The 15,230-nt window shown below is 42.5% G+C and overlaps 1 protein-coding gene across 2 annotated transcripts in view; it reads right to left on the bottom strand.

The window, feature by feature from the left end:
* MTMR10 (myotubularin related protein 10) overlaps positions 1-4,787 on the bottom strand; it is a 47,756-nt gene extending 42,969 nt beyond the window's left edge. The window contains exons 1-2 of one of the 2 annotated variants that reach the window (XM_047766870.1): positions 4,353-4,787; positions 3,709-3,769 (exon numbers count right to left, since the gene is read on the bottom strand). In XM_047766870.1, coding sequence (XP_047622826.1) covers positions 3,709-3,769; positions 4,353-4,412 — 121 coding nt within the window. In that variant the 5' untranslated portion in view covers positions 4,413-4,787. The remainder of the gene's footprint in view (positions 1-3,708; positions 3,770-4,352) is intronic. The other variant, XM_047766869.1, reaches the window with a different exon arrangement.
* Between the last annotated feature and the right edge of the window lie 10,443 nt (positions 4,788-15,230).

Below are 15,230 nucleotides of genomic sequence, written 5' to 3'. Positions count from 1 at the left end.
CTATGAAAATAATTCAGGGAACCAACATAAGAGTTTACCTTTAATTTTGCTAATTTAAAAACTTTTAAAAAGCCATGGCTACTATCACCATCACTTACAAAAGAACATATCTACACCTAAGAAGCTGGAAGGACATCATCTCAGAATAAAGGACAATCCTTTAAGTCAAATCGATTTAGCTTTAGGGGAAAAAGCTGCATTTTTCTTAATTTTCTCAATTTGACCAAGGGCTGTATAAACATCATCCAGATCTGATGTCAGCCAGGCCCTGACTGGAATTTGGAAATCACAGGGCCAGGTCACAGTCTTCTGCCTTGTGCGTAGGGTGTGCCACAGGCCCTGCTGCAAGTCAGGCCCACCCCTTCTCCAGCACCTTTCTGGCAAGGCCAGAGCCAGGCCCCAAGGAGATACTTGGCTCAGTGAATGGATCCACCAGCCTGGCAGTGGCCCAAACAGACACAAACATGGTCTGGCAGCACCTGCCCTCACAAACATATACTGGAACACACACACAGTTTAAAGTTCAAAATCTATTTTCAAAAGGATTGGGATGATTTTACACACACAACAAAGTCATTAAAGAACGAAATTCAGGTGATGATGGGAAGATGAAGAGAGAGGCAGGCTGCTGTAATAGAGCCCTATACTTCAATTCCAGGCTCAGGTACAATTTTGAGAAGCGTGGCTCTGGGGGAGAGCAGAAACACTTGGCACAAAAAAAGTCTTCCTCTCATCCCTAAATATGAAAGTGGGTCTCATGGCTATGGGAGCAGTTCAAGCAGGTGATCTGAGGCGTTCTTTCATTCTGTCATTCACGCAACCAACATCTCCCTGCACCCCACTAGATATCAGGGCCACAAAGCTGAATCAGGTACAATCTTTAACCAAAAGGAGTCCACGAACCAGGCAAGTTAGAAATTACTAACATACACACAATCTAAATTAAACTGCTAATCAGTTTTTCTGTTTCCTTTGTTTAATAAAAGATGAAGGTCATTTTATTTTTTGGCCACTTCTCAGCATGTGGAGTTCAAGGGCCAGGGATCAGATACGAACCCAGCAGTTGCAACTTATGCTGCAGCTGCGGCAACACCAGACCCTTAATCCACTGTGCGGGGCTGAAGATCAAACCTAAGTCCCAGGGTTCACCAAGACACCACCCATCCCGTTGAGCCACAGCGGGAAGGCCAATGAATGTCATTTTAAATCCGGCCTCCTTAAGTTCCACCAGAGTACTCAGCAAGCACACACAAATAAACAAGTGATTTTGTGTTCAAATTTTCATCTGCTTATTGAATTAAAAGTTCAAACTTTGGGCAACTGAAGTAGGATATCCTTGAAGCTGAGGCATCGTGCCAAAGTGTAACATCCAGTACTATATCTCTGAACAATTGCTTCCTTGTTTCTTAAGCCCGTGTAAAGCCACAGGTGACTTGGCCAAATTTTCTCTTGGTTTCTGACTATAACGAAGGCCAGAACTCTATTATTAAGCCCTCTTAATAAAAGCCCTGACCGAGCCCACATCTTCAGATTACCAATGCTTCAGTTACTTTCCACATCGTCCCCAGATTATATAGGGAGAGAGGAGTAGGGCTGCAGGCCAAAAAAGGAGCAAGAGGTTCCAGTAGTGGTCAGAGAAATGACCTGAGAGGTGAAGCAGGGCACAGAGACCATGACCTGATGACCAGACAGAAAGAACATGGAAGAGCGTGGGAAGGCCAGGATGAAAAGGAAAGGACAGAAGGGGTGGAGAGGGAGGGCAAAAGACACACTAATTTAGGATTGACTCAGTGGTCTATGAGGAATAGGCTGGTGCAAAGAAAATGCTGGGTGCCAAAGCCAATGCATACATGGAGCCAATGAAGAAAAGCTAACATGGGTCAGAAGATCCAGACTTAGCTGTGATTCCTTTCTTTTTTGGCCAAACTTGTCACATGCTGAAGTTCCTGGGCCAGGGACTGAACCTGAGCCACAGCAGTGACAACGCAGAATTCTTAAGTGCTAGGCCACCAGGGAACTCCAGCTTCAATTTCAAAGATAAGTAACCACTTACATGAAGAAATGGGTTTACGTCTTCCCAGGAAAACTGACTTTTTAACAGAAAAGTAAGGTCTTAGTTAATTCTATAGAACAGATACTCCTACAATGTAAAGTTCCTTGAGCTTACTGATATTTAGTAACATTATTCACAAGCACATCTTAAATGTAAAAGTTAATTTTAAAAATGAAGCACTCTCAGTTGTAGCTAAGACCATGTGGTTTAGTAGTGTCAAACAGTAACACTGGAAGGGGGATCAAAGCTTAAGAACAGGACCTGTTCAGACAAAGTAAAAGGAGCCAAAGTTCAGGAGCTCACAGGCACCATTCAGAACAAATACTGTTTGCCACAGCTGACTCTCAAATGCCTGGAGTGACTAAGACCAAAACAGAGCACACACAGGGAGCAAAGGTTACTAATTCTATTGTCCACTTGAGGAAAAGTACAAAGGATTATTTAGTACACACTGTTTGGCTAAAAAGCATTAACAAAATAAAGGGAAAATATTTATAACTAACTAACCATACTAAAGTTTAGAACAATCTTAAGTCAGCATCTATAACACGGAACCATAGGTTGATGTTTTTGTTTGTTCCTACTCAATATTAAAAATTTTAAAGGACAAAATTTAAAGTGTTTATATTTGTTGCATTACTACCTATCTAATCATTTTACCAGATTTAGCATTAAGTAATGACTGAGATTTTTACATGTTGACAGTAGACACACAAGCTGGTATTTGGTTATATTTCAGGTTTAAATCAAGTTTTTCTAAGTATCTGGCTACTTTCCCCAATAAGCATATTAAACAAGTTACTTTTCTTAAACATATACTTGTCATATAATTCAAAATACCAATCAAATAAATATCTTACATGCTTTAAAATGAAACTCCTATTTACCATCAATTCCTACCTCTACCTCTAAGGTCAATTTTGTTAAACCAGTGCTTCTCCACAGGGAGAAAATTTTGCCCCTAAAATAAAAGGGTTTGGCAATGTCTGGAGACACTCTGCTTCTCGTAAGTGGGAGGTAAAGGAGGGGGTGCTACTGGCATCTATTGGGTAGAGACCAAGGATGCTTCTAAACATCTTGCAATGGCACAGGACAGCCTTCCAACAAAGAACTGTCAAGCCCAAGATGTCTATAGTGTCTCTGCTGGGAAACTCCATTCTAAATTGAAACAAGAAGATTTGCAAACACAGCTGACACCTTCAAAAAACAATTGCCAAGTAAGTAATTCAAAGGTCACTAAGCTCTATCACTGGTATAGAGACCCAAACATAATAAAAGTTGCTTTTCATACTATTAAAATGATGATCTATTAACCATTCCTGCATGAATTTGCAGACAGACAGTTCTTTCACTACCTAAGCAATTAATGATAGCTTTCAAAAAGCACATTTCAGGAGACAAAAGAGGAAATAAGAGTGATATTCTTGACAGTTTTCAATGATGTGTCAATTTTCAAGGGCAAATACCCATTTAACACTACTTTTTGTTGCTGTTGTTTACATCTTACCAACTTTTTCCCTCCCTCCTCAGTCTTAGATTTTTAACTGGATAAACTTTAAAGTAAATGAGGAAAGTTAACCACATGGTACTAGCTGATAGAAGAGTCTTAGACCAAAACACACCACTAAATTATCTATTAGAACCCTTATGTTTACCTGGCAAAAGAACTGGCTCCAGTTTTTTAATCTTCGGTTCCGAATTAATCTTATCGTCAGTCTGAAACACATTAGCAAAATAAATCAAAATCAAATCTTTTTTTCCCCGTGAGAGACTAAAGCAAATTTAGTTTTCTAAGTGATGATACATATCCTCCCCTTAAATTCTTTCACATTTTCACCCAGCTCTTTTAAAGAAAGGTCTGCTCATAATGGAATTGAGAGTCTGAGCATAAAAACACTCTAAGCGCCTAAGCCGCTTCCAGGTGTTCACATTTAAGACAGGTGCGTGACTTCTTCCACTAAGTGCCCACAGGCGATGTAATCAGCTGGCGGTCACAGCGGGGACTGTCGCCAAGCGAAGGGCTAAATAAATCCGGCACCGGTTGCTCCGTCGCTCCCGGGGGTCTTGGGGGGAGGGAATGGCTGCGGCGGAGTTCTGCAAGTTTCCAAGGAGCCAATGGGGCTCCCAGGAAGGCGCGCTTCCCCGAGCCAGGATCGGGCAGCCGCGCAGCTCGGGACAGAGGACGGGGAACCGGGGTGGGGTCGGGGGACAGGGGAACCTCCGGGCTCCCCCGCTCCCCGGCGGGCCCGCGGCTCCCCGGAAGCGCGAGGAGAAGGTCCCGGGGGAGAGGAATATTTACCTGGGGCGGCGGCAGGAGGTAGGACCTGAAGGTGGGTCTGGGCGGCTTGAGCGAGAACATGGTGCCGCCACCGGCTTCGCTCCGCCGGGCCGGGTCGCGGCCCGGGACCCGCCTCCCGACGCCCGCGGGCTGCGAGCTCCCAGTGCGGCTGCCCTGGCACGGTCTGCGGCCAGCCGGGCCGGGAGAGCTGACGGGCGGGGACACGGCGGAGCGCCCGCCCGAGCGGGGAGGAGCCGGGGCCCATCCCCGGAAGGGGCCCGGCGCCCCGCCCCACCCCGCCCGGCGAGAGGCACGCGCAGGGCCGGCGGCCGGCCGCTCCCGACCTCTAGGCCGCGCCGGCGCCGGAACGCGAGGCCTACGCAGAGTGCCTTTGCCCAGCCCTCAGCTAGGGTGCCGGGGGGAGCGGGGCCAGGGAGCCATCTTGAGAACCCCGCTTGGGCGGGGTAGGGGCGCACCTACGGCGGCCGGCAGGGTCCACGGCGGCCGGCGAGAACCTACGGCGGCTGGCAGGGGTCATGGCGGTAGCTGGAAGCTCCCTTTGATAGCTGCTGCGCCGCAGTTCCGCTTTTCCTGAGACAGCACCTTCCACTGCTGGTCTCTAGTCACCGTGCTCACGCGGGATTGTTGTTTTCAGTCGTTGGGAGGAGCTGGGGTGGGGGTGGGGGACAGAGGACTCTGGAGCCCCAGGCTTAGCGGGTCACGCTGTCTGCGCCCAGCGGATGAGGGACGGGCCCCGGGAAAGTGGCCCAGGACAGCTGACAGTGACCGGGATCAAACGGTCAGCTCGGTCCCTTCAAGGTCCCACACCAGGGAAGACTTTCTTCCTTCACCTGGTCTGTTTGTTTTAGCGTGAAGCTTTGTGACTGAGATGTCTTGCTGCTCAATTCCGTGGGGTGCTGAGGCTGGCGTGGGCATGGGCGCTGTTGACACAGGACGATGTCAGCAACCCGGACACCTCAGTTTACTTTAACTCCTACCCTCGTTGTTAAACTTAAGTGTGAACAGATATTAAGAAAGTCGCCTTCCTGTTTTTTCTTGCCTATCCTCACATGCAAAGGTACAGCAAGTAGATAAATGATTAAAAGCTCAGCAAGAATGAGTCCTTAGCGGTGTGAAGGGCTTCCTTAGGCTATGGCCTGAATATTCTGGCCATTAATTGCAGAGAGCAGAAGAATTTCTGCACATCAAGCACGAGCCATTTCTGAACTCTTTAACAGAATTCCGAACTGAAGCAACCTTTGGTGGAAGGGGGCTAGTGATGTTACCTTTTTGTAAATCTTAGTTGAGACTAGATTCTTCTCACACTTTGAAGAATAAATCCCTAATCCAACGTTTTATAAAAAATGTCACCAGGAAGCTCCAATGAATCATACTGACAAATGTTAATGGAAACACTAAAAAAACTTAAGATTCACAAGTTACTTTTTCTTGGGTCCTGGATCCAGAACTCCACTGATCTTTCTGGTTAACTTGAGTAACATATGATTCCATTTTTCTCAGGAACCACAATTGTACTTTAAAATGTTAAGCCCAGTGAGTTATAGGTTTAAAGGTACTACTATCCACACATATTTAAAACCTTTTAATGAGTAGTCTGTGATTTTACTACATTAAATGGATTTAAAGAAAACAAACTCATAGAAAAGGAGATCAGTTTTGTGGTTACCAGAGTGGGGGGCTGGCGGGGGGGATTGGAGAAAGATGGTCAAAATGTACAAACTTCCAGTTACAAGGTAAATAAGTCCTAGGACGTAATGTACAGCATGGTGAGTATAGTTAACACTACTGTGTGATATACAGGGAAATTGTTAAGAGTAAATCCTAAGTGTCTTCATCACAAGGGAAACTTTCTCTTTGTATCTGTATGAGATAGTGGATGCCAACTAAACTTGTGATAATCATTCCGCAGTATGTGCAAGTCAGACCTTTATACTGTATGCCCTAAGCTTATAAAGTGATGTATGTCGGAGTTCCCGTCATGGCCCAGTGGAAATGAATCCTACTAGGAACCATGAGGTTGCAGGTTTGATCCCTGGCCTCGATCGGTGGGTTAAGGATCTGGCACTGTGGTGAGCCATGGTGTAGGTCGCAGACATGTCTTGGATCCTGCATTCCTGTGGCTGTGGGTAGGCTGGCAGCTGTAGCTCTGATTGGACCCCTAGCCTGGGAACCTCCATATCCCATAGATGTGGCCCTAAGAAGCGAAAATAAATAAATAAATAAAATTAACCTCTAAAAAAATAAAGTGATGTATGTCAATTATATCCCAATAAAACTGGAAAAAGTAGGATTTTTTTTCCCCCATAAATACTCATCAGGGAATATGTGGATCTTGATTTATACTAAATGGCTTAGTGTGATTTGGGTTTTGCCAAACAGGTTTTCTTAGTATTACAACTCTAATAAGTGACCATACAATTGCAATATGGAAAAACTCTGATTTCCAGATTTGTTATGACCTACCCTAAGTTTTAGGACATTTCCAGGTATCTAATTGTATTAGTCTGCTTGGGGTTGCCATAATATATCACAAACCAAGTGGCTTAAACAACAAAAATTTATTTCTCACAGTATTGGAGGCTAGGAAGTTCAAGATCAAGATGTAGGCAAGATGGAATTCTGCTGAGAGCTCTCTGCCTGGCTTGCAGACAGTGGAGAGACCTGGGAGTAGAGTATCTCACTTTGGTGTCTCTTCTCACAGAGCATTAATCCTGTTGGATTAGGATCCCATCCCTTTTGGCCTCATTTAACTTTAAGTAAAGGCTTTGTCTCCAAATATAGTCACCTTGGGGGTCACGGCTTCAGTGTATGACTTTTGGGAGAACACAGTGCTGTTCCTAGCACTGGTCTTATAGCTTCTTCTCAGTGCTTGATGCTCAGTAAGTTTGGAATAGCTGACTATCTCTTTTGGCTCTAATGTCACGGTTTTGATCTCCTATTTTTCTGACTGTTTCCATTACTGGTTCTTCCTTCTTGAGGGATAGTGACATTCCCTATAGATCATTTCCTTTTCCTTGTAGAGAGGGGGGGGAAAAAAAAAAAAAGCTAACGTTTTTTGAATATCTATTAGATGCTAGGTAGTTCATATATTTCATTCAGTTACTATGTTTGTATTGAGGGCTAACTGTGCTAAAAACCACTTGGGTCACTAAGACAATGTATCTACTTTCCTGGCATTTTCACCATGGCTGTAAAGATGTAAAAATTGATGTATAAGTGCCATGAAAAAAATAAAACATGGGACGAGGATGAGGGTTTTGTTTTTTGATGGGAGATGGAGTGTAGTCAGGGAAGGCCTTTGTGATAAGATGACACTTGAGCAGAGATCAAAGGGAATAAGGGAGCAAGCCAGGTGGAAATCAGCAGGAAGGGGGGTTAGCAGTGCAAATGCCCAGAGGTGAGAATTGCCTTGTGTGTTTAGAGCAGCCTAGTCCAGTGAGAGAAGAGGTCAGAGAAAAAGAACAACCCAAATCACATAGGGCCTGAAAGTCGAGACGCTTTTGCAATATCTCAATCTGAGAATGATGTGATCTGACGTTTTAAAATAATCACTCCTTGGAGTTCCTGTCATGGTGCAGTGGAAACCAATCTGACTAGGAACCATGAGGTTGTGGGTTCGATCCCTGGCCTCGCTCAGTGGTATAAGGATCTGGCATTGCCATGAGCTGTGGTATAGGTTGCAGACACATTCGGATCCTGAGTTGCTGTGGCTGTGGCGTAGGTCAGCAGCTGTAGCTCTCATTTGATCCCTAGATTGGGAACTTCCATATGCCATAGGTGTAGCCCTGCAAAGCAATAAATAAAATAAAATAAAAAAGTAATCCCTGCTCTAGAGGTATGGCATGGTAGAAGCTGTGGGACTAGCTGGAGGCTCTTATAACAGTCTGGATAAAAGAGGTGGTAGCCATGGAAGAGCCAATGCATAGTGGTTATATATAATGTCTACAAAGCTATGCTATCGCCTGAGTACATGGTCCTTTAACATGACTATTAAGTCATTTAAAAAATCTGTTCTGCGAAGTTAACAATAGCAGCATAATTGTTCAGTTTCTCCATGAAAAAAGACAAAGAAAACAAATCCCCACAGACAGCACTGATCACAAATCTAAGTGAAATGGTATCCCCATGATTTCCAAAGTATAGACACATAGGAGCAAACCGATAGCAAGACCTTTGTGATATCAGCAAAAGGGTATCTGGAGGATCCAAAAATATAAAGAAGGTATTTACTGGCCCAGCCAGTCAAGTTGAGAGGAGCAGGCAAACTAGACAGTGGTGTTTGCTATGGCCTGAGAGGCAAGGGCTCACTGCAAGGTCTGGGAGATGGAACAATACTGCTGTAGGAACTCTTGAACCTAACTTACCAGGCTTCCTTCAAAGAAAGGAAAGCACGCTGTGGATAAACTGCTGGAAAACAAACTTGAGGCAAGTTGAGACAAAGAAAAGAGGAAGGCCAGATAAAAATGGAGGACCCAGAAAGCTCTGAAACTAAGCTGACTTTACAAAATTGCAATGCCAGAATGTAAAAAAAAGTTCTCTGTGAAGTTAGAAAAGCTATTCTGACAACTGCCTCCTTCAAAAAGTTTGAGAAAATTAATTCCACGTGAAAATAGTCAAAGGAAAGTATGGACATCAAATCCCATAGAAAACTATTATAATGAAAAAGAACAGATTTGAGCTCCTATGGCCAATAAAAGCACATCAGAAAGACATGCCTTCAGTGCAGATCAAAACTAACACCCAGCATTTCAGAAATGAAGATAAACCAAAAGAAACCCAATGGTGAATAAACCCAATTATTTAGGTCTTAAAGAGAAATGAAAGATAAAAAAGGAGAAAAATTTGAAAAAATCAATAGAGATTAAACAAGATAAGCAAGAAAATGGCAAATATTGAGGATAGGCAAAGGAGATCCAGCATACAGATAACTGGAACCCTTGAGGAAAAAGCAGGGTAGGGAATAAGGAAACAGAACAGATACTACAAACTATACTTTAAGAAAATGTTCTTGAAAAAAAAGCTTTTGAAACTATACATTGAGAGAATATACTACACTTGAGAATACTGAGCCAGAGTTACCAGTGCTAATATATATTCTTGTAAAACTACTGGACTTTAAAGAAAAAATAAAGAAAATTTCTTTGGGTATCTACACAAAAAGAGCAGACAAGTTTTAGATGAAAAAAATTAGATTATCATCTGACCTTTTGACAGCAATGCTTTATGCCAGAAGAAAGAAGAAAATGGAGTAACATATTTAAGATACTTAAGGAAGGAAAATGTAAAAGGATAATAATTGCAGTGAGTTCTCTTATGGTGCAGCAGGTTAAGGATCTGGTGTTGTCATTGCTGTGGAGTACTCTAGTAACAACAATGTATTGAAACATATCAGATATGAAATCATAATGGTATACATATACATATATATATATATTTAAAATATATCAATCACCTTTGGAGGATGATAGAGAACCAATTCATTATCTTGAAAACTGGCAAATAAATGGGAACAATCAACCATTGTTTCTGTTTTACAGTATGAACTGTACCCCTGTGTAATCAAATAGTAGGTGAAAGAGATCGTCTCTTTACAAAGTATTCTAACTGATGAAAGGAAAAGAAATAATAGGATTTGAGTATACAAGTTTCAACCTCCTATGAATTAAGGGATCCAGGTATTGAGTATGAACAGCTGCTGACAACATAAAAAGAGAGACAAGGAGACATATGCTTCATGATGAAAGAAGCAACACCACCCAAGTAGCCTTGCTGGAGGCATTAAACCCAAGCCTGAACAAGCCTCTGAAGTCTCCCATCAACTTTCAGGCAGAGTAGGACACATCTAATGTAAATATTCAACCAGTAAAATTTAGACCATGGAAAACTTTGCAAGACAAATGGCCCACATTCTTCAACAGATGAATTGTAAGAAAGAGAAAGGGATAGAAATGGAATCAGCAAATTAAAGGAAAAAAAAAAAAAAAAGGAGGGATACTAAACTACAGTGCTGAGGAGCATTCATGTGATAAAGCTATCATGAAATGCTAGTATGGTGATTTTAAAGCATGTCTGCAAGTTTTAAACATGCCTCCCACATATGACCCCTTTACTTGAATCTGGTCTTACTGACTCCCCTGTGACCAAGAAAATCCAGTGTAAGTGTCACTGCCTGACTTCCAAAGCTATGTCCTAAGAAATAGTGACATCTCTTTCTTGCTTACTGGGATGCTTACTTTTCGAACCCTGACCGGATTACTATGAGGCTGCCATACTGTGAGGAAGCCCAGTGCACACTCAGAGGCTTGCACTGGTGGTCTGGCAGATGGGTTGTAGCTGAGATTCAGATCCCTGCTGACAGACAGGATCAACTCCCAGACATGTGAGGGATGATGCTTCTGGATGATTCCAGCCTCCAAGCTGTTAGGCCCTTCCAGACTTTGAGTCTTCCCAGCTCAAACATGTGGAGGAGACACAATGATGTGCCATTGCCAGTTTGATTTTTTTTTTTTTTTGCTTTTTTTGCTTTCAAGGGGCGCAACGGCAGCATATGGAAGTTCCCAGGCTAGGGGGTCTAATCAGAGCTACAGTTGTCGGCCTACACCACAGCAACAGCAACCCAGGATCCGAGCCACATCTGCGACCTATACCACAGCTCATGGGAATGTCAGATCCTTAACTCACTGAGTGAGGCCAGGGATTGAACCCACAACATCATGGTTCTCAGTTGGATTCGTTTCCGCTATGCCACGATGGGAACTCCCCATTGCTAGTTTGTACTACGTTAGCATTTCCCCCTCAATGCCACATTTGGTGATGTCAGCTTGAAGCTGGCCAGGGTAGGAATATTTACACCATGGGAATCAGCAAACACTACAAATCAGGGGCTTTCCTGCTATGCCTTTTCTGAATTCCTGACCCAGAGAATTCATGAGCATAATACAATAGATTTTTTTTTTTCTTTTTAGGGCCACACCTGCAGCATATGGATGTTCCCAGGCCAAGGGTTGAATCAGAGCCGCAGCTGCCAGCCTGTGCTACAACCACAGCAATGCCAGATTCAAGCTGCATCTGCAACCTACACGCTGAATCCTTCACCCACTGAGTGAGGTCAGGGATTGAACTGGTGTCCTCATGGATACTAGTCGGGTTCTTAACCTACTGAGCCACAATGAGAACTCCAAATTAGATGTTTTAAGCCATTTGATTTTCTTTTTTTTTTTTTTTGGTCTTTTTATCTTTTTTGGGCCCTACCCGTGGCACATGGAGGTTCCCAGGCTGGAGGTCTAATTGGAGCTGTAGCTGCCGGCCTATGCCACAGCCACAGCAATGCCAGATCTGAGCCATGTCTGTGACCTGCACTACAGCTCACAGCAACACTGGATCCTTAACCCCCTGAGTGAGGCCAGGTATGGAACCTGCAACCTCATGGTTCCTAGTCGGATTTGTTTCTGCTGCGTCACGACGAGAACTCCGCCATTCGATTTTGTAGTCATTGTTTTAAAGCCAGGAGGTGGTTACCAGAAAAGGACAGCAGTTACTTTTGTGGGGAGGAAGATGGTCGAGACTGATATTTTGGAACTTCTGGGGTGGCTGGCAAATTCTATAAAAATGGGTAGAGATTAGAAGGATGTCCATCTTACGATATTTAATTAAGACATATATTTGTTTTGTGTGATTTCCTGTATCTTTTATTTTATAAAAAATGTTTCTATAAAAATTGTCTTTTTTATGTAGGAGATAGCAAGATAATAAATTCATTTCTATTTCCAATTTATATTCAGTCAAATGCATTTTTGATATGGAATAACTATATGATAACATTAACAGTTTAAAATTTGAAACCTAAATTATGGAAACCTTGTGATGCAATATATGTGCAGAAAGTAGGCAGTCATATAGTCTCAAAGGAGAAAGTTGCTTATGATGAAGTCTTTTGGTAGTTTAATTTTTAATTCCCCTTTATTGAAATTTAAAAGAGCTTTTTAAGTTTGTATCGGACATCACATAACTCATTTATGAGTGTGGCAGAGTTTATGGGATACAAGAATAAAAGGCTTCTGGAATTCCCATTATGGCTCAGTGGTAACGAACCTGAGTGGTGTCCGTGAGGACATGGTTTGACCCTGGCCCTACTAAGTGGGTTAAGGATCCATGAGTTGCAGTGTAGGTAGCAGATGTGGCTTGGATCTGGCATTCCTGTGTCTGTGGTATAGGCCAGAAGTTGCAGCTCCAGTTCAACCTCTAGCCTGGGAACTTCCATATGCAGCAGATGTGACCCTAAGAAGACCAAAAAAAAAAAAAAGGTATAAAAGTTTTCTTAGAGTTCCTGTTGTGGCTTAGTGGTTAATGAATCCTACTAGGAACCATGAGGTTGTGGGTTCAATCCCTGGCCTTTCTCAGTGGGTCGAGGATCCGGCATTGCCGTGAGCAGTGGCGTAGGTCACAGACGCGGCTCAGATCTGGCGTTGCTGTGGCTCTGGTGCAGGCTGGCAGCAACAGCTCCGATTAGACCCCTAGCCTGGGAACCTCCATATGCTGTGGGTGTGGCCCTAGAAAAGGCAAAAAAAAAAGATTAAAAAAAAGTTTCTTATGTTACTTATTGTTTTACATATAATAGAAATATAATTCTAATTTATTTACTAAGACAGTTCTACACTAAATGCTTTTTTTTTTTTTTTTTGCTTTTTAGGGCTGTACTCCTGTCATATGGAGGTTCCCAGACCAGGGGTCGAATTGGAGCTACAGCTGCTGACCCAAAACCTCATGGTTCCTCGTTGGATTCATTTCTGTTGTGCCACAATGGGAACTCCTTAAATGCTTTTTAAAAAAAAAAATGTATATTTTTGAAGTGTAGTTGATTTGCAATGTTTCAGGTATACAGCAAAGTGATTCAGTTATACACATACACAAACACACACACAAACACATATATTCTTTTTCAGATTCTTTTCCATTATAGATTATTACAAGATATTGAGTAGTGTTCCCTGTGCTATACACAGGTTCTTGTTGGTTATCTATTTTATATACAGTATACATACCAGTGATTATCTGTTAATCCCAAATTCCAAATTTATCCCTCTACCCTTTTTCCCCTATGGCAGCCATAAGTTTGTTTTCTGTCTCAGAATCTATTTCTGTTTTGTAAATAAGTTCACATGTGTCATATTTTAGATTCCACATGTAAGTGATATCATATGGTATTTGTGGTATCATAAGTTGTATCTTATGGTCTGACATACTTCATTTAGTATGGTAATCTCTAGGTCCATCCATATTGCTGCAAATGGCATTATTTCATTCTTCCTTATGGCTGAGTCATATTCCATTGTCTATGTCTATATCTATAACTATCTATCCAAAATCTTCTTTATCTATTGACTGACATTTAAGTTGTTTCCATGTCTTGACTATTGTAAATAGTGCTGCAGTGATCATTGGGGTACATGTACCTTTTTGACTTAGTGAGTTTTCATCTTTTCTGGATATATGTCCAGGAGTTGGATTACAGGATCATATGACAACTCTATTTTTAATTTTTAAAGGAAACTTCATACTATTCTCCAGAGTGGCTGCACCAATTTACACTCTCATCAATAGTCTATACTAAATGCTTTGAACATATGCAGTGTTTCCATTTTAATTTACTAGATATACTAGTAATCAGTATATCTGATTTGATCAGATTGGATGTCCTTAATATTTAGTCTCCTATCTTTAGTAAAATTGGAATGACATTGGATTAATAATAATATAATAACAAGCAGTCTAGCCCCTTAATATCTGACTTGTATTGGGTTGGAAGAGCACATAAATAGCTATATCATATGATTCCAGATGTGCAAGAAAGGTCCCTACCACAGGTTCTGAAATTCCACCATTAGAATATACTCATTTGGATCCACAAGACAAACAGCTTAAGAAAAAAAAAAATCACATACCTTTCAGCCGACATTTGGACAGGAGATTCAGTGAGACTTTCAGGAATACACTCAGGTCCCATACCTGAGACAAAGTGAGAGTGACCTAGAAAAGGGGGCTCTGTAATGAGTAGCAGGTCGAGAATTCCAAACAGAAGCTTGGCCTTCTTTGGACCTGGTCTTTCGAGCTATCAAAGGTTCTCCAGCTTATTCCAAAAAAATCTATTTTCCTAGGATGTGGCAAAGGGTTGAAAGATTTCTTGGCCCCAAAAGCAGAGATTCAGAAATGAGGTTAAATGGAACAGGTTAAGCATTGGGTCAAATAACACAGGTAGCTGGATTGATTAGAGTCTCACTATGATGGAAAAAAAATCATTAAAAAAAAAAAAAAGACTGGAGTGTCCATCATGGCTCAGTGGTTAACGAATCGACTAGGAACCCTGAGGTTGCAAGTTCGATCCCTGGCCTTGCTCAGTGGGTTGAGGATCCGGTGTTGCTGTGAGCTGTGGTATAGGTTGTAGACGCAACTCAGATCCCGCATTGCTGTGGCTCTGGCGTAGGCCAATGGCTACAGCTCCGATTCAACCCCTAGCCTGGGAACCTCCATATGCCGTGGGAGCAGCCCAAGAAGTGGCAAAAAGACCAAAAAAAAAAAAAAAAAAAAGGCTCTTGGGAGTTCCCATTATGGTTCAGTGGATTAAGAACCTGACTAGTATCCATGAGGATGCAGGTTTGATCCCTGGCCTTGATCAGGGGGTTAACAATCCAGCATGGCCATAGCTGTAGTGTAGGTCAAAGATGCAGCCTGGATCTGGTGTTGCTGTGGCTGTGACGTAGGCTGGCAGCCACAGTTCTGATTTGAACCCTAGCCTGGGAAATTCCATATGCCCCAGGTGTGCCCTTCCACCCCAAAAAACCCCCCAAAGTCTCATCAGAACAATAGACAAATAAGCAATCA

Source organism: Phacochoerus africanus, chromosome 2 (assembly GCF_016906955.1).
Source record: "Phacochoerus africanus isolate WHEZ1 chromosome 2, ROS_Pafr_v1, whole genome shotgun sequence".
Lineage (NCBI taxonomy): Eukaryota > Metazoa > Chordata > Mammalia > Artiodactyla > Suidae > Phacochoerus > Phacochoerus africanus.
This window is presented reverse-complemented; position numbering and strand designations above follow the sequence as displayed.